This window comes from Suncus etruscus, chromosome 18 (assembly GCF_024139225.1).
Source record: "Suncus etruscus isolate mSunEtr1 chromosome 18, mSunEtr1.pri.cur, whole genome shotgun sequence".
In the NCBI taxonomy this organism is placed as follows: domain Eukaryota; kingdom Metazoa; phylum Chordata; class Mammalia; order Eulipotyphla; family Soricidae; genus Suncus; species Suncus etruscus.
The window spans coordinates 28,031,382-28,052,574 of NC_064865.1; the positions used below are offsets into that span (position 1 = coordinate 28,031,382).

Below are 21,193 nucleotides of genomic sequence, written 5' to 3' on the forward strand. Positions count from 1 at the left end.
CCTTTGTGTTTCCTTTGGCCTTTTGTTGCTACCTTGGTATTTTTAAACCCCATATGTTAGATCTCTATATCTAGCAAGGAAGGGGTTCTCTTTAGTCTTTATCATTTCTCTTTCCCACCTGATCCTTCTCTCATTTCAGGGTTTCTCAGTGGAGGGGCAGGAGAATCTTCAAGAAATCCTCAGCAAGCAGCTGCTGCTCTGTCAGTTCCTCATGGCACTGTCTATTGTCCGCACAGGTGATAGCTCCTCAGCTGTTTCTCACCCCAGAACTGATTAGAGGTCTTATTGGACAAGACCATATATTAACATTCTGCATATGGAAATAGAATGTAGCACAGTGATAGAGTGTGTGCTTCATATGTTTGAGGACCTGGGTTTGATACCTGACTTATGTATATACACATTTTCTGATTAAGTTAAAACATTAAAAATTTTGGAAAGAAGCTATTATATAATTCCTAAAGCCCCTTGTAAGCTGATTCTGTTCCTTAAATTACCTCAAACTTTGGATCGACCCAGATGCTTTGCCCTGACTTTGTCATATTTACTCTAAGACTATCATTACTTCTTACTCAGCAGTCTGCTGACTGCTCTTGGTATTTTCTTTGTAACCTAGGAGGCCATTTCATCTGTAAAACCTTTGACCTGTTCACACCGTTCAGTGTGGGGCTCATCTACCTGCTGTACTGCTGCTTTGAACGTGTATGTCTCTTTAAGCCAATTACCAGCCGTCCTGCCAACTCAGAGAGGTGAGGTATTTCTCTCTACTTAAATCAAGCTGAGTGTCAAAATAGCAAATTCTACTGCATCTCTGTCATGACCTCTTTTGCTACCTTGAAAAGCTATACTTTGAAGAAGTGATTACAGCCAACATAAATCATGACTTGGATGATACTGATTCTGTGGTATGCTTGCTAGTCTTAGCCACTTTCACCTTATTTACCACCTTTGCATGGGGAATCCTTTATTAATTAGGCCTGGGAAGGAAATGGTGACCATTAGGGAGAAATCTGGTAGAAAAGGGCAAAGACACACGCATCAGGGGCTGTGTGGGCAATCTCAAGGCATCACGTGCATTATGTGAGAGAAAATATAACCAATCAGAATTGCTAGGGTGCATGTTTAAAACAAAATCTGGCCCTGTTCCTAGAATGGTTTTTCATTAGGTCTAATTTTGATTTTATCGGTGGTGCAGCTAGTATGGTACGGGGTAGTTAGAAGCCATGGCCAAAGATAGATAAAAGGGAAAGATCTGAGGCAAACATTTGCTGTACAGAACCTGCACTATTCTTTGTGCACAGACGTAAGGCTGAAATGGAAGCTATTGAGCTTCATGATTTAGCAAGGGTCTGGGGAGGAAATTCTTGAGTGACATAGACTCTCCTCCCAGGTATGTGGTGTGCAAGGGTCTGAAGGTGGGCATAGATGACGTGCGGGACTACCTCTTCTCTGTGAATATTAAACTCAACCAGCTGGCGAACACCGATTCTGATGTCAACCTTGTGGTTCCCTTGGAGGTGATCAAGGGAGACCATGAATTTACTGACTACATGATTCGGTCCAATGAAAGGTAAGTAAACCAGATGGTTTATGCTGTCACTACTGAGGTATCAAAGAAGATGTAAGTAAAGGACAGAAAGATTGGCTCTTGTCACTTCGTTAGCTTGACCAATTGGCAGCTGGAATTGGTCTACTGATTGTAGGGCTCCCTCCAGTCCTTGGGGACTCTTGTCCTGCTCCCATTCCTCACCCCCTCTGGCAGCAAGTAAATGTTTGGTGTAGCTTTCCCATGGGAGCCTGTCTAATGGTGAACTCTGACTGAGAAGCCTCATCTTGTGTTCTCAGAGGCAAGAGTGGTGTCTTATTAATGACTTCAGTTTGCAAAAGAGCCAGTGTTTGGAGGCATTAGATGCCTGGAAAACAAGTATTTATCATGTTTTGAAAGTTCCTAATATTAAATCTCTTTTCAGCTTATGAGCACCCCAAATAGATAATTTGAATGCTTTCTTTAAAAATAAAAAGGCAACTTAAAAAATGTTTACTTTCTCTATTAGTGGTAATAATTTAAGGTGGTGATCTTTGGCTCAATTTTCTAAATGGGCAAGGATTACAGTATAGTTTTCCTGAGTTGATTCAGAGAGTTATAGTAGTGAATCAATGGAAATAATTTCTTGGGAGGTCAAACAAGTTGGAAAGGATTTTTTAAACAGTGCAATCCCAAATCTTCCAGACAAATTGGGATGTTATAGGTAGCCCTAGAGACTCATAGGAGACTCATGGAAGCAGTGATCTTTATCCTGTTCTGCACTTTTCTACTTATCTGAAGGTATTTTAACTTTCCACAGTACTATTACATAATCCCTCTTGTCTTGATAGAGAAATACTTGGCATTAAGGTGGAAATGATACTAACCTGTATCTTCAGAAGAGGAGACAGGCTTGGGTATTGGAAAAGCTAGACTTTGTAACACTTCTTTATTTTTTCTTTTTTTCTTGAGCTTGTTACTGTGTGTTACAAAACAAAACAAAAACAACAACAACAAAAACCACACACACACAAAACAAAATAAAAAAAAGAAGAGTTTGGAAACAATTAGTGTATCTTTTTTTTTTTTTTGGTTTTTGGGCCACACCCGGCAGTGCTCAGGGGTTACTCCTGGCAGGCACGGGGGACCATATGGGACACCGGGATTTGAACCAACTACCTTTGGTCCTGGATAGGCTGCTTGCAAGGCAAACGCCGCTGTGCCATCTCTCCGCACCCAATTAGTGTATCTTTAAATGTTTGGCAGAATTGACTGATAAAACCACCTGGTCTTGGGCTTTTTTTTTTTTTTTTTTTATAAAAAGTCAGGATTTGGGAGTTTTTAGTCTCTGATATAATCTTCTGGCTAGTAACTGCTCTTTGCATATGCTCTCTTTCTTACTGATTAAGTCTTGGTAGATAGTATGTTTCTAAATTTTTTCCCCTTATTTATAGGTCATCCAGTTTATTGGCAAATACATATATTTTTTGGCGGGATGGGTGGGGGCATCCATACCCGGCAGCACTCAGGAGTTACTCCTGGCTCTACACTCAGAAATCGCTCCTGGCAGGCTCGGGGGACTTTATGGGGTGCCAGTATTCGAATCACTGTCCTGCATTCAAGGCAAAAGCCATAGCTACCTCCATGCTATCTCTCTGGCCCCGGCAAATAGTTATTTGTGGTAGTCTTGTATGATCCTTTGAGTTTGTGTTATCAGTTATAATGTCTCCTTTTTCACATGTAATTTGGTTGATTTGGATTTTTTCCTTCCTTGTTTGATAATTAGTTTAGCTAAGGATTTATCAATTTTGTTTATCTTTATAAGGAATTGATTTTTGGGAACCAAAGAGATAGCTCAAAGGGCTGGAACACGTTCTTTGCTTATGGGAGTCCAGGGGCTAACTAATCCTTGGTTTTGCTGAGCTCTACAAGGAACATTCCCATAATCAAAACAGAAAACCAATTCTTAGTTTGGTTACTTTTTCTGTTGCTTTTCTGTTCTATATTTCATCAATTTCTGATCTAATTTTATCATTTCCTTTTCCTAGCTTCAAGGTAACCTTGTTCTTTTTCAGTTCCTTTAAGGTGTAGAATTTGAGTGTGGTTGTTTATTTGTAATAATTAATACATTTTTTTTTTAAATTGGTACTGGGAAATAAACCCAGGGCCTCACACATCTTCTTTTAATGTAGGTCTTTATAGCTAAGAATTTACTATTTAAAACTGCTTTTCCTGTATCCTATAAGTTTTGGTATGTTATGTTTCTATTTTTGTTTCAAATAAAATAAATTTTATTTTATTTAATAAATAATATTAATAAATAATATTTTATTTATTAAATAAAATAAAATTTCAAATAAAATAAAAAATTTCCCTTTACTTACTTTGACCCATTTTTTTGGATAGGAGAATGTTATTTAATCCCATATTTTCATGAATGCTCCAATTTTCCTCTTATTATTGGCTCTAGTTTCATGTTATCGTAGTAACAGTTTTCTGATATTGTCATTGGAGAAGATATATGGTATGACTGATTAGCTAAGAATTGTGATCTAACAATGTATTTAAGAATATATGTTCTGGGGCCGGAGAGATAGCATGGAGGTGGGGCGTTTGCCTTTCATGCAGAAGGTCATTGGTTCAAATCCCGGCATCCCATATGGACCCCTGTGCCTGCCAGGAGCGATTTCTGAGCGTAGAGCCAGGAGTAACCCCTGAGCACTGCTCGGTGTGACCCAAAAACCAAAAAAAAAAAAAAAAAAAAAAAAAAGAATATATGTTCTGCTTTGCATCTATTAATTTTAATCCTGTTATATTTACTGACATGTTTAATTATTTTGATGTTCTGCATTTCTTTTTGCGAGTGAAGTGTCTGTTGAGAACCATTTCCTTTAATCCCAAAGGTTTTTTTTTTTTATTCTTTTTTAGTTTTATCATTCATTTATTTTTGGTTTGCGGGCCATACCCCATGGTGCTCAGGGCCTATTCCTTGTTCTGTGCTCAGAGATCGCTCCTGATGGAACCTGGAGAATCATATGGGATTCTGAGGATCATACGGGGGTCAGCTGCCTGGAAGGCAAGAGCCCTACTTACTGTATTCTTATCCTTAAAATAGAACAATCCTTACAGTAGAACAACCCTTGTGTTTATTTAAAAATCATTTTCTTTCATTTTTGAAGTGTTCTAATTAGATATAATTAAAGCCAGTCAAATTGAGCAGTGGGGGAAGGTTTATGAATTTGAGGTTGTTCTTTCATATTAAAGATGTTGTTCTTTTTATTTTTTTATTTTTTTTTAGTTTTTGGGTCACACCTGGCAGTGCTCAGGGGTTACTCCTGGCTGTCTGCTCAGAAATAGCTCCTGGCAGGCACAGGGGACCATATGGGACACCGAGATTTGAACCAACCACCTTTGGCCCTGGATCGGCTGCTTGCAAGGCAAACGCCGCTGTGCTATCTCTCCGGGCCCAGATGTTGTTCTTTTGTTTTTCTTTGTTACTATTAAGTTAGCTACATTCATAATTCTTTTTCTGTCATGTGCTTACCTCATGCTTCTTTCAATATTTTCTTTTGTTTTTGACTGTTAGCTTTGATGTAGTTTTTCTCTTTAATTTGGGTTTTTGAGCTATATCCAGTGATACTTAGATATTATTCCTGGCTGAATGGGGTTGTGAAGCCACGTGGCCTGGAATGGCATCCATCACCATCCAGCCCCATCCAGCTCCTCCTTAATTATGTAATGCAAGAAGAGGTCACTCTTGGCACAGTGTGTGGACTGAATCATTGTGCTGGGGATTGAACCAGGGTCCACCTTTGGCAAGGCAAAGGCCTAAACTTTTGCACTATCTCTCTAAGCCCTGACTATGGTGTATTTACATATGTTTGTTTATTTCTTTAGAAATTGATTGTGCTCAGGATTCTCTTGATTGTGATTGACTCAATTCATCAGTTTGGGAGTATATTTGGCATTTACCTTGTAAATATTTTTGTAATGTTGCTTCTTTTGCATCTGGAATTTATATTGTCATTGTCCAGAACTTAGGTGTTTTCTTATATATTTTTTTCTATGTTTCTTTGAATTTCTTGTGTACTTATTTGTTGCTGCTTGTTTGTGGGCCACATCTAGCAGTTCTTAGGGTTAACTCATGGCTCTGCACTCAGGGATCACTTTGGACTGATCATATGGGGTGTCAGGGATTGAATATGGTCTTGTGTAAGGCAAGTGCCTTGCTTGCTGTACTATCTCTTTAGCCCTTTAGCCTGGATTTCTATTCACCTCTCTATCCTGAAGCTCACTAGATTCTTTCCCAGCTGTGTTCAGACTGCTGATGATCCCATTAAACTAAGCATTTCTATATTTTTATTTGCTCTTTTGAAAGATTCTGTATCTTCAATAATCTTCACTTATGTCCTTCATCTTTTTATGCTCGTGCACTTTTCCCACTAGATCTTGTAATGTGCTTATTATAACTAATCAATTAATTTTGGGCCATTCAAGTAGTGCTTAGGAGGCCTTAGGGTACAGTCTTAGGGTGCACAGGGTCTCCTTCTGTTGAGTCTTGGTCCTTCATCTTTTTATGCTTGTGCACTTTTCCCACAATTTTGGGCCATTCAGGCAGTGCTTAGGAGGCCTTAGGGTAGGGTCTTAGGGTGTACAGGGTTTCCTTCTGGTGAGTCTTGGTATTGTAGACCAGCAGATCAATGTAAGGGATTCAGAGCATCCTGCTACTTGGGCCCTGCAGTGTGAGGGATTACATAGGCCACTTTAGTAATCTTTGGGGATCTCCAGCATACATCACCAGTGCTCAAGGGCCTCCAAGGCTGTACCAGGTGATGCTTGGGGGACCATTTGATATTAGGGATTAAATTGGGGTCTTTCAATGCAAGGCATATGCTTTAACCCCTGTATTATCTCTCTAGTTCTATTATATGTATTTTGAGGGGCTCCAGTCTCTGTATTCAGAGAATTTGGTTCTTCTCCTGGTTATACTTGGTCAACCGGGTAAAAGTAGTTTAATACTTTGGCCCAGAAATGCAGTGCTGGCTGTATTTCTGTTCACCAAGGCAGTCCCAGCTTATAGGCTGTGAGAGCCATACCTGATAGTGCTTTGGGGGGAAGGGATGATGACTATTGCAGAGCAAATACTCCTGATCACTGCTCTATCTCGTTGGCCCTGTCATAGTCACATGTATTTAAGCATTTGTACCATCTTTGGGTTACTCAGACTCTCTTCCCACTTGCCTACAGATGACATTTTCTTGTTGTATAATGTTTCATGCTATCTAATTAAATTTTAATTTAACTTTAAACTAAATTAGGTACTTTGTGTAAAAGAACATTTGGAGACCAGAGTAAAAAGAACAGGTGTTAATATAGATGGGTTGAATCAGTGTAGTGGAACAGGGCTTTGTTGTTAATTTTTTTTTTTAAGAATATGTTCACCATTGTTTAAAAAAAACAATAGCATGGTGTTAGAACCTTGCTTTTAGTAGAACCAGGAATCTGGAGGTTTGGACTCATTTCTTCTTTTTTTTTTCTCGGTTTTTGTTTTTTGGGTCACACCCGGCAGTGCTCAGGGGTTACTCCTGGCTCTACACTCAGAAATTGCTCCTAGCAGGCTTGGGGGACCATATGGGATGTCGGGATCCGAACCACCATCCTTCTGCATGGAAGGCAAACGCCTTACCTCCATGCTATCTCTCCGGCCCTGGACTCATTTCTTATGCAGGTCACATTCCCAGGTGTAGTTGAAAGAGTTCTCTCTTCAGCTCTTCCCCCAAGTGTGAGTGGTCTCTGCTCTATTTTGATGCCTTTTGATTGTCTTATTTGGTACACCTCCTGAGATAAAAATCCTTTTTTTTTTTTTTTATTTTTTAATTCTAGCCACTGTAGCCTGCAAATCAAAGCTCTGGCCAAAATTCATGCCTTTGTACAAGACACGTGAGTATTACCCACTTCCCAGAATCCACCTAGTCCAAGGGATGATCTTTGTGTTTTGCTTCTCCTGTTGGGCTCTGTTTTTTTTTTTTTTCTTCATTTACCTCACACTCTGCTGGGGTTTGTGAGAAGCATTGTGGCATGAACCTTCCCCTCAAATGTTTTGAGGAGATAAGAGGATCTAGGACAAGAATTTAGAAAAAACTATTAGTAGTGCAGTGAAATGAGGGGCATAGAATAGCATAGCATGAGTTGGGGACACAGAGTAGAGTAATCTAAAGAAGAAAGATAGGACTGATGAAGGAAAATCTCAAATGGGAGTGGGTGAAAGTCAATTCAATTTCCTGGGGCCTAGTAGATTGAATATGGCCTCTACCTACTGAAGAGGCAGAGTTAGCCAGGGGAGAATTAGAAGAAGGGTTTGTGGGGTTCTGTTATCCAGAGTGGTCAGTGGGGCTGTCTTCTTTTTTCCTGTTGTGATGGGAGGGAAAGTCATTCCATTCTGTGCACATCTCAGCTCTCAGTTCAAGTGGTAGTGTTAGAGAAGTGACATAGGCATATAGGTTCTGGGCTGCATGGCCTTTGTGTGTGTGAGCCTGTATGTTTGTCCATGCTAGTTTCTCTTTGAGATTCTGGGAAGCTCACTTCTTGTGTCTCTGAGATTTTTAATCTCTGACTGGCTTCATTTTCCCAGAACCCTAAGTGAGCCACGCCAGGCAGAAATCCGGAAAGAGTGCCTCCGCCTTTGGGGAGTGAGTATCTCTAGCACACGTTGCTCCAGGACAGAGAAGCTGTAGAAAAGAATGGGATGGACCCTATTCCTGTCGCCATAGGTTTCTCTCCATTTGAAAATACCTGCTATCCTTGCAGCATTCCAGGACTAGATGTCAGCATTGTTGGGAATTAAGTCCATACCCTTTTCACTGCCAGTTTGTCAGAGAGGGCAAGGGGGATGCTGGAGCAATACTGGTAGGTCATTTACTTTGCATGTGGATAATCCAGGTTTGATTCCTGGCATCCAGTGCCCCCTGAGAACCACCAGGAATAATGATTCCTGAGTGCAGAACCAGGAGTATCCCTAAGCATCACTGGGTGTGGCTCCAAAACTGGAAGGAAAAAAAAGGGTTTCATTTTGCTGTTGGTGGCCTTATGTAAGCACATTAACCATAGAAAGTCCCAGAGAAAGTGATGTGGCCTGGGAAGGGTGCTGTATAGGAGCTGATAGGGAGTAACCTATCCCTGTCACCTACCTCCACTTTACTTTGTTTGGTACCATCTCTACTTCCCCATCTAATTCCTCATCTCTGAAATGGATATTTATATAATCCTTATTAGTCAGAAGACTTTTCTCTTACATCTTTACATTGAGAAAAGCTCTTGCTATCTTGTTTCAGATTCCAGACCAGGCTCGTGTTGCTCCTTCTTCCTCAGATCCAAAATCCAAGTTCTTTGAATTAATTCAGGTAAGTTCAATGCCTGGTGGGAATAAAGAGAGATATAACTCTAAAATTGGAAGGTATCTCTGGAACTCGAATGCCAGACCTCTAGAGAGCTTGTTTAGGCGCTGCCCAAGTGCCAAGGGGATGGATGGAGGCCAGCAGAGGTGAGAACCTTTGGTGAAGGAATGTTGAGTTCCTCAAAGCCCATCAAACTGCCTGAAAATTATTAACATCAGGCAGATGGTGATCCTGGCTGTGTTCTCCCCACTTACCCACCCACCCCCAACTTTCCACCCCATGCATAGTTCAAAACCAATTCCAGGAGAGCTGTGAAGTGTGGGATGGATGATCTTAGGCAAGGGAACTTTTGTGGAGGGCCAACCTTCCAGAGGAGCTCTGTTAATGAGACTGACCTCCATCTAGGTTTTCTGTTCTGTTTCTGATGAGAAGGCATTCAGAATTATTCTGAACTATTTTTTTCTACCACCTAGCTTCCAACTTTTCTCTGGGCTGGAGAGAGAGTAGCACAGCTGGCTGAGCATACTTCCTCTTTTTTTTTTTTTTTAACCCGGCATTGCTCAGGGGTTACTTCTGGCTGTCTGCTCAGAAATAGCTCCTGGCAGGCACGGGGGACCATATGGGACACCGGGATTCGAACCAACCACCTTTGGTCCTGGATTGGCTGCTTGCAAGGCAAATGCCGCTGTGCTATCTCTCTGGGCCCTGAGCACACATTTTGTATACAGACTTGTAGGAGTTCTGGTCTTATCCTGGGTCTGATACCACAGAGCACCACTGGAAGTAGCTCTTTAACACCACTGAGTGAGACCCAATAACAAAAATTGGGCTAGAGTAATAGTACAACTAGTAGGGCACTTGCCTTGCACCTGACCCAGGTTCAATTCTTGGCACCCCTGGTGCCAAGGTGCCTCTGAGCACAGCCAGGTGTGGCCCAGTATCCCCTCCCCCCAAAAAAAGACACAACAAAAGACAAAAATACAAATGAAAAAATCTGGTCCAGAACATGGTTTGTGAGGTTCAGGAACTGAGGAATAAAGTTCAAGATGACCTTTAAAGGATAATGTGTATACATTTTTGTGAATGAGGGAGAAATCACTTAACTGCTTTAGAACGAACTGCTGGTGAGTCCTTACCCTCTGTTTTGTGGAAGTGGGGGGATGGCTTTTATATTCTGGTGACATTTCCTTATAGCTCTGGTAAATTGATATGTACTTGGGAATTCTGCATTCTTTCCCAGCCTCTTGTAATAGGTCCTAGAGGAATACTCCAAGCAGATGGAAATAGGTCCTATTTACAACATGGTTAGGAGCAGGGGACTAGGGATAGGAGGTTGTTTCAGAGAGCAAGAGTTTCCTCTTCCATGCCTGTCCCTGCTGCTGCCGCCTCCATCCCATACAGGCATTTGTACTGAGAGCCTGTCCCTTCCCCTCAAACCGGCCATGTTTTCTCTGCATGGGGCTGCAGGGGACTGAGATTGACATCTTCAGCTATAAGCCCACGCTGCTCACTTCCAAAACCCTGGAGAAGATCCGCCCAGTGCTTGACTACCGTTGTATGGTATCTGGCAGTGAACAGAAATTCCTCATCGGCCTGGGGGTAAGTCTGCAGCTGGCTTCCTCCCCACTTGGGATAGTGGCACGTGTGGGAATCTAGGCAGCTGCCTGGCATGGTATGTGTTTTTATAGCACCAGAGAGCTAGGATTTTGACATCAGGGAAGTATTTCTTGAAATTTCATTTCTTCTCTTCCTCTGAGTTATTTTCTTTTCTACTGCCCACTTTCCATCCTTCCCTTCCCCCTTTCTTTCCTCCCTCTCCTTCCCCTCTCCCTCTTTGTGCCTTGCTAAAAGGAATATTGCTCTTGTTCTTGTGATACAGAATTTTCTAGTCTAGATTGGCAGCACATTAATCTGGCTTGAGCCTCTGCAGCCATTCCTTTGCAACACCACAAATCTGTGCCATGACATCACCTGGTGTCAAGGACATCTTACATGTGAGGGAAGAAAAGATCTAAAAGTTCTGTTCCAACATAATTAGATGAAATTATCCCTCCCTCCCTCCCTCCCTCCCTCCCTCCCTCCCTCCCTCCCTCCCTCCCATCTTCCTTCCTTCCTTCCTTCCTTCCTTCCTTCCTTCCTTCCTTCCTTCCTTCCTTCCTTCCTTCCTTCCTTCCTTCCTTTCTTCCTTCCTTCCCTCCCTCCCTCCCTCCCTCCTTCTTTTCTTCCTTCCTTCTTTTCTTCCTTCCTTCTTTTCTTCCTTCCTTCCTTCCTTCCTTCCTTCCTTCCTTCCTTCCTTCCTTCCTTCCTTCCTTCCTTCCTTCCTTCCTTCCTTCCTTCCTTCCTTCCTTCTTCCTTCCTCCTTCCTTCATTCCTTTCTCCCTCTTTTTTCTTTCTTTCCTTCTTCCTTCCTTCTTCCTTCCTTCCTTTCTCCCTCTTTTTTCTTTCTTTCCTTCCTTCCTTTCTCCCTCTCTTTTTTCTTTCTTTCCTTCCTTCCTTCCTTTCGTTTTCTTTCTTTCTTTCTTTCTTCTTCTTTCTTTCTTTTCTTCTTTCTTTCTTTCTTCTTCTTCTCTTTCTTTTCTTCTTTCTTTCTTTCTTTCTTTCTTCTTTCTCTCTTTCTTTCTTTCTTTCTTTCTTTCTTTCTTTCTTTCTTCTTTCTTTCTTCTTTCTTTCTTTCTTTCTGTCTCCCTCCGTCCCTCGTTCCTTCCTTCCCTCCTTCCTTCCTTCCTTCCTTCCTTCCTTCCTTCCTTCCTTACTTCCTTCGTTCCGAACTTCCGTCCGTCCTTCCTTCCTTCCTTCCTCCTTCCTTCCTTCCTTCTCTCCCTCCTTCCTTCCCTCCCTCCCTCCCTCCCTCCCTCCCTCACACTGGCACAAAGGTTACTCCTGGCTCTGTGCCCAGAAGTCACTCCTAGCAGACTCGGGAGACCATATAGGTGCTAGGAGTTGAATCAGGGTCTGTCCTGTGTTGAATCAGAGTCTGTACTGTGTTGACCACGTGGAAGGCAAACCACCCTTCCACTGTGCCATCACTCCGGGCCTGCTCTTTCTTTTTTTTTTCTTTGGTTTTTGGATCATACCCGGCAGCACTCAGGGGTTACTCCTGGCTCTATGCTCAGAAATCGCTCCTGGCAGGCTCGGGGGACCAGATGGAATGCCAGGATTCAAACCACCATCCTTCAGCATGCAAGACAAACACCCTACCTCCATGCTATTTCTCCGGCCCCTTTCTAATCTCACTTTGTCTTTATGTGTTTTTATCGCCTCTTCTTACTTTCTCTGTATTTTCTTCCACTTTCCTATTTCCTTCTCTTCCCATCTCTGAACTTGGATCATACCTACCTCAGACATACACCAAGCTGACTTTTTAGGGTTGTTCACTACTCAATAAATAGCCTTTGGAATGGTGCCTTGGGACTGGAGGACTGATCATGGAGGAATAACATTATCATTATCACAAAATACAACAAACGGATCGCTTTTAGACATTTACTTCTCCTATTTCCCAGCCTCATCAACTTGTCATCACCAACTGAAAGCTCTTTTGAGTACTAAGATTCCATTGAAGTCTTGCCTAACCTACCTTTATCTCTGTTTGTAGAAGTCCCAGATCTACACATGGGATGGCCGCCAATCAGATCGTTGGGTCAAGCTGGACCTGAAGACAGAGCTACCCCGAGATACTCTACTCTCTGTGGAGATTGTCCATGAGCTGAAAGGGGAGGTCAGAGGTGGTTCTGCTTATATGTTCTGACCCTGCCAGCTCGAGGACTGGGCACCACTGAGCTTGGCCTTTTTCCTGGAGTTAAACTGGGTTTAACTAGTGCCTGATCACACTAGGGTTGGGAAGGCTTTATAATTGTTCTTCTTGAGGAATTGAATTGTTGAAAATCCTAGCTTTCTAAACTGTGGATTGTGATCTCATATGAGATTATATAACTGAATATGGAAGACTGAAAGCTTTGGCACAAGCTCAGAATTAACCTCACAATGAATTAATTGTTAGGTATTTCTGGCAATGTTTACCTTTTTTGCTTTTCTCAGTTGGAAAGGGTCATGAGTGGGTAAGACTTGAAAAAGCCCTGATCTTTTTTTTTTTATATATACATACTTATACAATTGTATATATGAGAGTTGTCTCTACATGTGTAAAGGACACCATGATCATCTCTGTGCAATGAGGACCCTGGGTACTTGTAGCTGCTGAGTTTGAGATTTACCAAAAATCTTTTGGTAAAGAAACCAATTGCTATTTTCTACATGCTCAAGATAGGATAACCATCAGGATGACATTTAGGACAGACAGTGAGGTCAGTGGTCAAAGAGCTGGAAATCAGACCCTAGCTGGAGCCATGGCAGCCACATCATTGGTTTTGAGGTTCAAGAGAGTCATTTCTCAGCCGCAGATGTCACCTGCTTAGAAGTCTGGACCCTTATGCTGAGGATCATCTGGGAGGGAGGCCAAAGAGGTCACTCATTTTTAAAGTCTCTTTCCTGATGAAAGTGGAGGTGGGGGCAGGGGTGGGGCCTGCATACCAGCAGGCAGAGTGCTGCAGTATTGCCGGCATGGTGAGCAGTATGATGATTATTCTAGGGGAAAGCCCAGCGGAAAATTAGTGCGATCCACATCCTGGATGTCCTTGTGCTGAATGGTAGCGACGTGCGGGAGCAGCACTTCAATCAGCGGTCTGACATGGGCCCTGGGGCATTGGGTTGGTGGGCAGGGGTGCTCTGTGGCAGAACTTCTGAGACCTGGTCCTCTTCACCCAGGTCTTCTTTATTTTGGGGGTATCCTTAGCACTTTCCTCTCCCTCCCTCTGGCAGGGTTCAGATTTGGTTGGTGTTGAAACTTCATTTTGCTAGTGTTTGGACCTTGATTGTCCATAAATCCCAGAATGGTCTGATTTGTCACAGTTATTCAGAAGTACTGTGTAAATTTAGTTTTCATAGAGACCTTATAGAGAAAGGGAGGCATATCTCCTCTGAAGAATATGTCTTGTGCTTGGGTGACCCATTTTCAGTCAGTTCATCCCCACACTTCTCATAGAGGTATTTGGTTTGTGGATGGTGCTTCATTAGTTTCAAGGGATTGAGACAAAGCTTAGGGTCTCTCCTTTGTTTTTTATTTATTTTCTTTTTGGGCCACACCCGGTGACGCTCAGGGGTTTCTCCTGCTATGTGCTCAGAAATCGCTCCTAGCTTGGAGGACCATATGGGATGGATGGATGAACCTAGGTCCATCCTGGGTCAGCCTTGTGTAAGGCAAATGCCCTACTGCTGTGCTGTTGCTTCAGCCCCAAAGCTTAGGGTCTCTGGGGCCGAACAGAAAATATAGAGGTTAAGGCACTTGCCTTGTATGTATCCCGGTTTGAACCCTGGTACTACCTGGTTACCAAGCTCTGCCTAGGAGTAACCCAGGATCTGAGCATCTCTAAATGTGGCCTAGAGTAACCCCTGAGCATAGAACCAGCAGTAGCACCTGAGCATCTCTAAGTGTGACCCAGCCTCATCCCTCAGAACCCACTACCAAATGAAGCTGAGTCAGATGTTATAATCCAGAGGGAGAGGGGTGCACCTAAATAGGGCACTGCTGAATGGCAGGGTACACTTTCAGGGAAGACACGAGTGCCTTTTAGAGCACTTTCCTGCAATAGGGAGTCTTTTGTTGGTACCTCAGACATAACAGATGGGCAATTTGCTGGTGGAGGTACCCAGGCTTGTGTTTGAGAGACTCTTTGAATTGTAGGATTCAGCTTGCCGAGAAATTTGTGAAAGCTGTTTCCAAGCCCAGTCGGCCTGACATGAATCCCATCAGGTAAGCATATGGTCTGTTACCTGAAAGCCCCTGTTGTCTCTGTGGTCAGTGCTGCTTTCCTGTCCTGTGGTAAAGGAAGGGCTTGGTGGAGGGCATCAGGCAGCATTGTTAAAAGATCATTAGACTACCCATGTAAAGTGATTTGAGGATGCAATTTAAGTGGCTTTTTTGCCCAGAACATCTGCCAATTCTGTCGGTCACACAGGGCCAGCTCATAGAGAAAGGACTCATTTTCTAGGGCTTCATTTCCTTCAAGCTGCACATAGTCATGGCAGCACTGACAGACCGACATTCATGCTTTAGAACCATTAACATCACACCTGACCTGTTCATTTGCTTCAGGTAAGGAAATTGGCTGAGGGACCATGAGTGTTGATCAGGGTAAAGAGAAGGAGGCTTGAGAAAGTGGGGAACCTATGCATGGGAAGAAACCAGGGTTTGTTGCCATCTCTGTGGGAGGAGGAGGGTGAGGCCAGGCAGACTCCTGGAGAACAGAATTTTCCAGTTTGGGTCAATGTCTGAACCATTGGGCTTTCTAGGACAAAAGACACAGATTTCTGTTATCACTTTGTCAAAATAATATTTGTACTTTTTATTTATTTATTTATTTACTTATTTATTTTGGTTTATGGGTCACACCCGGCAGTGCTCAGGGGTTACTCCTGGCTCCATGCTCAGAAATCACTCCTGGCAGGCTTGGGGGACCATATGGGATGCCAGGATTTGAACCACTGTCCTTCTGTGTCTAAGGCAAACACCCTACTGCTGTGCTATCTCTCCAGCCCCAATATTTATACTTTTAAATGTCAGTGTATTGGGCCCGGAGAGATAGCACAGCGGCTTTTGCCTTGCAGCCGATGCAAGACCAAAGGTGGTTGGTTCGAATCCCGGTGTCTCATATGGTCCCCTGTGCCCACCAGGAGCTATTTCTGAGTAGACAGCCAGGAGTAACCCCTGAGCATCGCCGAGTATGACCCAAAAACCAAAAAAAAAAAAAAAAAAAAAAGTCAGTGTATTTACTTAAATTTAGTAGTGAGAATCCCTTTTTTTTTGTTTTTGTTTTTGTTTTTGGGCCACACCCAGTGACGCTCAGGGGTTACCCCTGGCTGTCATTCCTGGCTTGGGGGACCATATGGGACGCCAGGGATTGAACCGAGATCTGACCTGGATTAGCCACATGAAAGGCAAATACCCTACAGCTGCGCTATTGCTCTGGCCCCATGTTTGGAGCATCTATGCATTCCTGTCTGCAGGGTCTGACAGCCTCTTCCATAGCCCCTGTGGTTAGGGTGCTGGCTTCCAGGGGACCATAACTAGTAGCAACTCCAAAGGTGTGTTCAGAAGCCCCCAAGGTAAATGGTTGGGCATCAAATAAGAGTGCTTTCATACCTGTCAGGAGTTCCCAGCTCTCTGTAGAAATAGGCCTGTCAGGCCTGTTTGGATGTAATTGCTACTGGAACACTTAGAGTTGCCAGGTACCTGAGCAAGATAAGCTAGGGTGGGAATATAGGCAGTCATATTTGTCTTCTGGACCTTCTTCTCTGTCTCTCTGTCTTCCAACCATTGTCACACTCCTCAGCTACCTGGGCCAGAGCTGACACCTCAAAAACCTAAGGCCTAGAACTGCCTGAGGCTACAAGTCTACAAAGAGGACAAGTACAGGCACCAAGTCCTGCCTACTCTGACAAGACTGTCTCTCTAGGAAGCCCTTTTCTGCTCTCTCCCACAGGGTGAAGGAGGTGTACAGGCTTGAAGAGATGGAGAAGATTTTTGTTAGGTGAGTGACTTGACCAGACTGGCTCAGGGTTTGAGGAGCTGGACTGGATTTGGTCTCTTTTGTGGTAGAGATGGGTGGGGGCCAGTGAGCTGTCTCTGCATACCACCCCTCCCTCACCTCAGCAGGACTCCGCTGCAGTCAGGAGCCCCCTGGCTGAGCGCTGATTCAGCACCCTGTCAGGAGGGGAGGAGGGCAAGCGTGTGTCAAGCAGAAATACGGGCTCATTGATGCCGTAATAGTTACGATTGTCCCTGCGAGGGGCAGAGCAGCACGCTGTTTGAAACATCATAAATTTCAGCTCCTGGAGTTGGACAGAGAGATTGAGCCTGGAGGGATAGAGGGAGCATAGTTTCTTCATTGACATCTTTCGTGGGTGGAGGGTGCTGAGATCGGTGGGTCCTCACCCAGCTGGGTCTCTGCTCTCATTTAACTCTTCAGGGCCTATAGTGATGCCTGAAAGGGACTGAAGACCCACTGGCACCCTGGAATCTCTTCCTTTCATCCTACCCAAAAAGCAGCATAGCTAGCTAGGGCCTGCCACTCCCTGGCTTCCCTGTGGGGCTGGAAGTTCAGAGCCTGGCTTCTAACTCCTGCACTGTGTTTACCTGCAACAGGGTTGGCAGCAATTCATTCTCTTTGCCTTGGTTTTATAAAGTCCAGTCAAGATAAGGGGCTAATGATAGGTGTGGTTTTTGTTATTAGCTGGGGACTAACTGTCAAGGTTTTCCTTTTATCACACAACCAAAATTCTGTTTTGTGGTTTGTTTTGGGAAAAATCAGGTTAGAGATGAAGATCATTAAGGGCTCCAGTGGGACTCCGAAGCCTCAGCTACACAGGGCGGGACGACCGGCAACTTTGTGCCCCACTGGGGCTCTACATCGTCAGGACCTGTGACTGGTGGGTGCAGCCTTGGTCTTGTCCTTCCTCTAGAAGCAGGCCAGAGTAGAGGGCTCCCCCTCTGAGGCCAGCTGTCTGATCGGCCTTTCTAAGATGTCTGTTGTGTGGCCTGTGTTTTCCTTGGTGGACCCTGGGTGGTTGGGGTGGGCCTGGGCACAGGAAAAACACCCTTGTGTGTGCACAAACCAGCATAACTGGGAAACTTAATGGAAAATAGCCTTCTCTCTCATTCACTGGAGAAGGTGGGAAAGGCCCTTGTCTTCTGCATTCCCATGCTACAATTTCTTCAGTACTCTTTGGCTACCTGTCCTGCACACTCTGCCTGTGTCCCACAGTTACTGCTCTGCTGGAAGGTTGCAGGACCGGCGAGGTTGGTTGAGAATTAATACTTCGAGTTGTTCCGGGTAGGGTCCCTCGGGCAGATGACAAACAAGGGGCCGAGAGAGGAAAATAGAAGGATGGGAGTGGAGGGCGTCAGCCCCATCACTTGTATGATCCATCACTTGTGTTTTATTTTTTTTCTTGATTTCTTTCTGTCAGATCCGTGGACTATGGGATTCAGCAAAAAAAACGAACAGGAAGTTCTTTTATAATAAGAAAACCAGACTGTCTACCTTTGACCTTCCTGTTAGACTCGATTGCTCCATTTCAGTAAGTAGCCAGTCCCTTCAGCACCCCTCAGACAGTCATAGGAGGAAGGCCTCTTGGGAGAACACTCATGTCCTGAGACAGGCTCCCCCCCGAGCACTGAATGGGCTTCCCCTGTGGCAGCCCTTCCGTGTATCTAGGCTAGGGAGAGGAGGCTGCTGTCTGGCTCACAGGGCTAGTGGGGAAGTCTGGGGTGTGAAGGGTACTCTGTAGGCAGGGCCCTGTCTTTGGGCAGACACTGCTTTCCTCACAGGCTGGTGGGAGCAGGTTATGGACAGCCTACCCTCCCCCTCACCCCTCTCCCCTCTAGACATGAGTCCCAGCTGCCCTACCTACATCAGAACCCAGTATCCACTTGCCAGGTTATTAATAGGTCAAGGGTTTTGACAGAAGCTGGTAGCCCTCACTTGCCTATAATTAATCATTAACACTACCGTATTTTCCAGCGTATTAAGACGACTTTTGAAAACAAAATTAGTCAACTGAAAATATCGGGGGTCGTCTTATACCACCAAGTATATCCCGAAAAATGTTTCAGTATGCCGCCTAAACGAAAATTGTCTGTATATTGCCACAAATGAATTTTCCAACTCGATCCTGCACCAACTCACTGCAAGGCTGCTCGGACCCCTCGCCTCCTCTAACTCAGCCAATCCAAGCAGGCTTTTTATGCATGCAAATGAGACAATGTTCTGGACCCGAATCTACACTGTCAAAGCCTGCTCAGATTGGCCAGAGTCAGAGAGGAAGTCTATCTACAGTATAATCTTCTGAACCTTTGCTTGTTGCCTCACCTGTGGTAATTGAGCAAAGGAACACATCTGCAGCACAGGAACCGTTCTGTCTGATACAGCGAATATAGGCCTAAACCTATGTTTTAACTGCAAAATTAGGGGTCGTCTTAAACGCTGGCAAATACGGTAGTTCTGCCCACCATACCACTGTTGGTCCTATTAGATAGCTAAGCCAGGAATATCAGTAATCAATTATAGGGAATGCAGTTGAAAGTTCACAGCAGTAGTTGCTCTGTTGAGAAAAAATTGAAGGAGAAGTAGTACCTAGGGCCTTTGGTTGCCAGAGGCAAGCTGTTGACATACCACCCCAACCCCCACTCTTAAGACACACCTCACCACTCTTTATACCTGTCTGCCAGGAGTAGGTGGTGGTGGTCTCTTGGTTCATTTCCACCTGGGATCAGTCCTCTAAACCTCTTCCTCCTTTCCTTCCCAGCATCTGCTATTTTGGCCGACTCTTCTGGGAGTGGGGAGATGGCATTCGTGTGCATGATTCCCAGAAACCTCAGGACCCAGACAAGCTGTCAAAGGAGGACGTCCTTTCCTTCATCCACACACACAGCGCCTGAGAGCCTGGGACTACACCCCTTCCGAATGTCCTGTCAGTCTAAGTCAGGGCACTCTGTCCCCAGCACTGGTTCCCTTCCCTTCTCGGGAAGAGGACCGGGAAAAGTTATGACTGCAGCGCTGCCCAGGAAGGATAGGTGGGCCCCTTTCCCTCTCATCCGAAAGCATTCATGGCTGGGCCTTCAGAGACTCACATGTTCCTTCTGGGACGCTTTTTGTATTCCTTCCTGGAGACCTGCTGGGAACTGTCTCCCCTGCCAGGACTCATGTTAGGGGACTTTGCTCCCGTGGCAGGTTTGAGGTCAGGGTCCAAGGCATGTGGGGCCAGTGGAGGAGGTGTCAGAGCAGCAGGGCGTTGAGCTCAGCTGTTTTCTCCTGGATCCTGTAGACTCACTTTTCTGAGTTCTGTGCACTGCCCTGAGGGTGGCCATGTTCTCTGCTTTGCCCAACTTTTTATTGGGTAACTGTCGTGAGCTGGCAGGAGTGGCTGCTGTACAATCAAGGTTTTGTTCTTTGAACTCATTGTTTTGATGCCAAGTTGGAGAAGATTTGTGTCTCCATTCCTAACCCAGTCCTGGTCTTCCCCAGTTTGTCCCAGCCTGGACCTCTGACAATCCCGCAGGCCGGGACGGGAGGTGTGGGCCCTACATTCCTGATGCCAGGTCAGGAGGCAGCTAGCGCTGCCATTGGGAGTGGATGTGACTGCCTCCTGGGTCCCATCTCCTTTGCACTTGACCCTTAGGTGGCTCTCGATGAGAGAAAGCAGCCTTGAAGCCCTGTGGCCTCTACCCCATAGCAGAAGTTTCCTGGCTAGGGGCTACTTCCTGGACTGGATCATCCCTGGCCTGTTTGCCACAGCCACCTTACTACCCCTGCTCCCCTCACCCCCTTTTTCTTTCTTCCTCAGTAGGAGATACTTTCGTTTGCCCTTTTGTGGTCACTCCATTTCCTCTATCTTGGTGAAAGCGGAGGAGAAAGACAGGAGCTAGGCTTTGGGAGGGGGAGGGCGACACCTGTGGTTGTGGTAAAAGGGAAATACCTCTCTGAGGGGTTCTGATGGGCTCTCTAGGGCCCCATCTCAGTTCTAGGCACGTTCCCATGGAGATAGGACACCAAGGCTCCACCCTGGGGTCTCTAGCCAGCAGCTCGTCCTCCCCCGCTCCATCCAGGTTGGCAGCAGCACCACTAAGATGCTGTATTTCCACCCAATTCTGGGTATATCGGTGTGTCTTGCAGAATCTTACTCATTAAAGATAAACATATTTTTAATGCTTGTGTGGGCTCTGCTGCTTGTGGGGCTGCTGCTGTATGTCCTGATGCTTTGTTTGGACCAGCTTGGACTGAAGGTGGGAAGGAGGTGCTCCACACAAAGAGCAGGGAAGGGAAGGTTTGTACTCAGGTCTGTCCAGGCTCCTGGGCCATGACAGGTCTCGGCTTGCTGTCAGAGAGGAAGTCCAAGCAGGAGTCGGGAAATGACGAAATGACGTGACTCCATTAGAAGCAGGGACTGGAGAATGAATGAACCTGCTGCCCAGCAGGGCAGAGGCACCTTCCTCACATAAATCACACAGCACACTCCACAGTGGCAGCGTGACAACCCAAGACCAGTCTGTGACTAAAATAACAGAGGTGTCAGACCAATTAGTGTCACTAGACTGGGGCAAGGAAGGAGGGAAGGTGATTTTGCTGGCCCCCAGCCAGCCTCCCCTCTGTTCAGGGCCTCCTAGGGGACTGAGTGCGGAGACAGGTGGGGATAATGGCCTCTCTGGGCCCGTCTCTGC

General features: G+C 45.0%; 1 protein-coding gene across 1 annotated transcript in view; it reads left to right on the forward strand.

The window, feature by feature from the left end:
- Positions 1-20,681, forward strand: part of CMTR1 (cap methyltransferase 1) — a 54,149-nt gene extending 33,468 nt beyond the window's left edge. Inside the window, 16 exon segments of the mRNA XM_049765460.1 lie at positions 140-236; positions 617-749; positions 1,391-1,570; positions 7,409-7,465; positions 8,157-8,214; positions 8,857-8,925; positions 10,387-10,518; positions 12,515-12,637; positions 13,508-13,599; positions 14,660-14,728; positions 16,458-16,505; positions 17,286-17,328; positions 17,330-17,423; positions 17,966-18,033; positions 18,035-18,054; positions 19,282-20,681. Coding sequence (XP_049621417.1) covers positions 140-236; positions 617-749; positions 1,391-1,570; positions 7,409-7,465; positions 8,157-8,214; positions 8,857-8,925; positions 10,387-10,518; positions 12,515-12,637; positions 13,508-13,599; positions 14,660-14,728; positions 16,458-16,505; positions 17,286-17,328; positions 17,330-17,423; positions 17,966-18,033; positions 18,035-18,054; positions 19,282-19,414 — 1,416 coding nt within the window. The 3' untranslated portion in view covers positions 19,415-20,681.
- Positions 20,682-21,193: the final 512 nt, after the last annotated feature.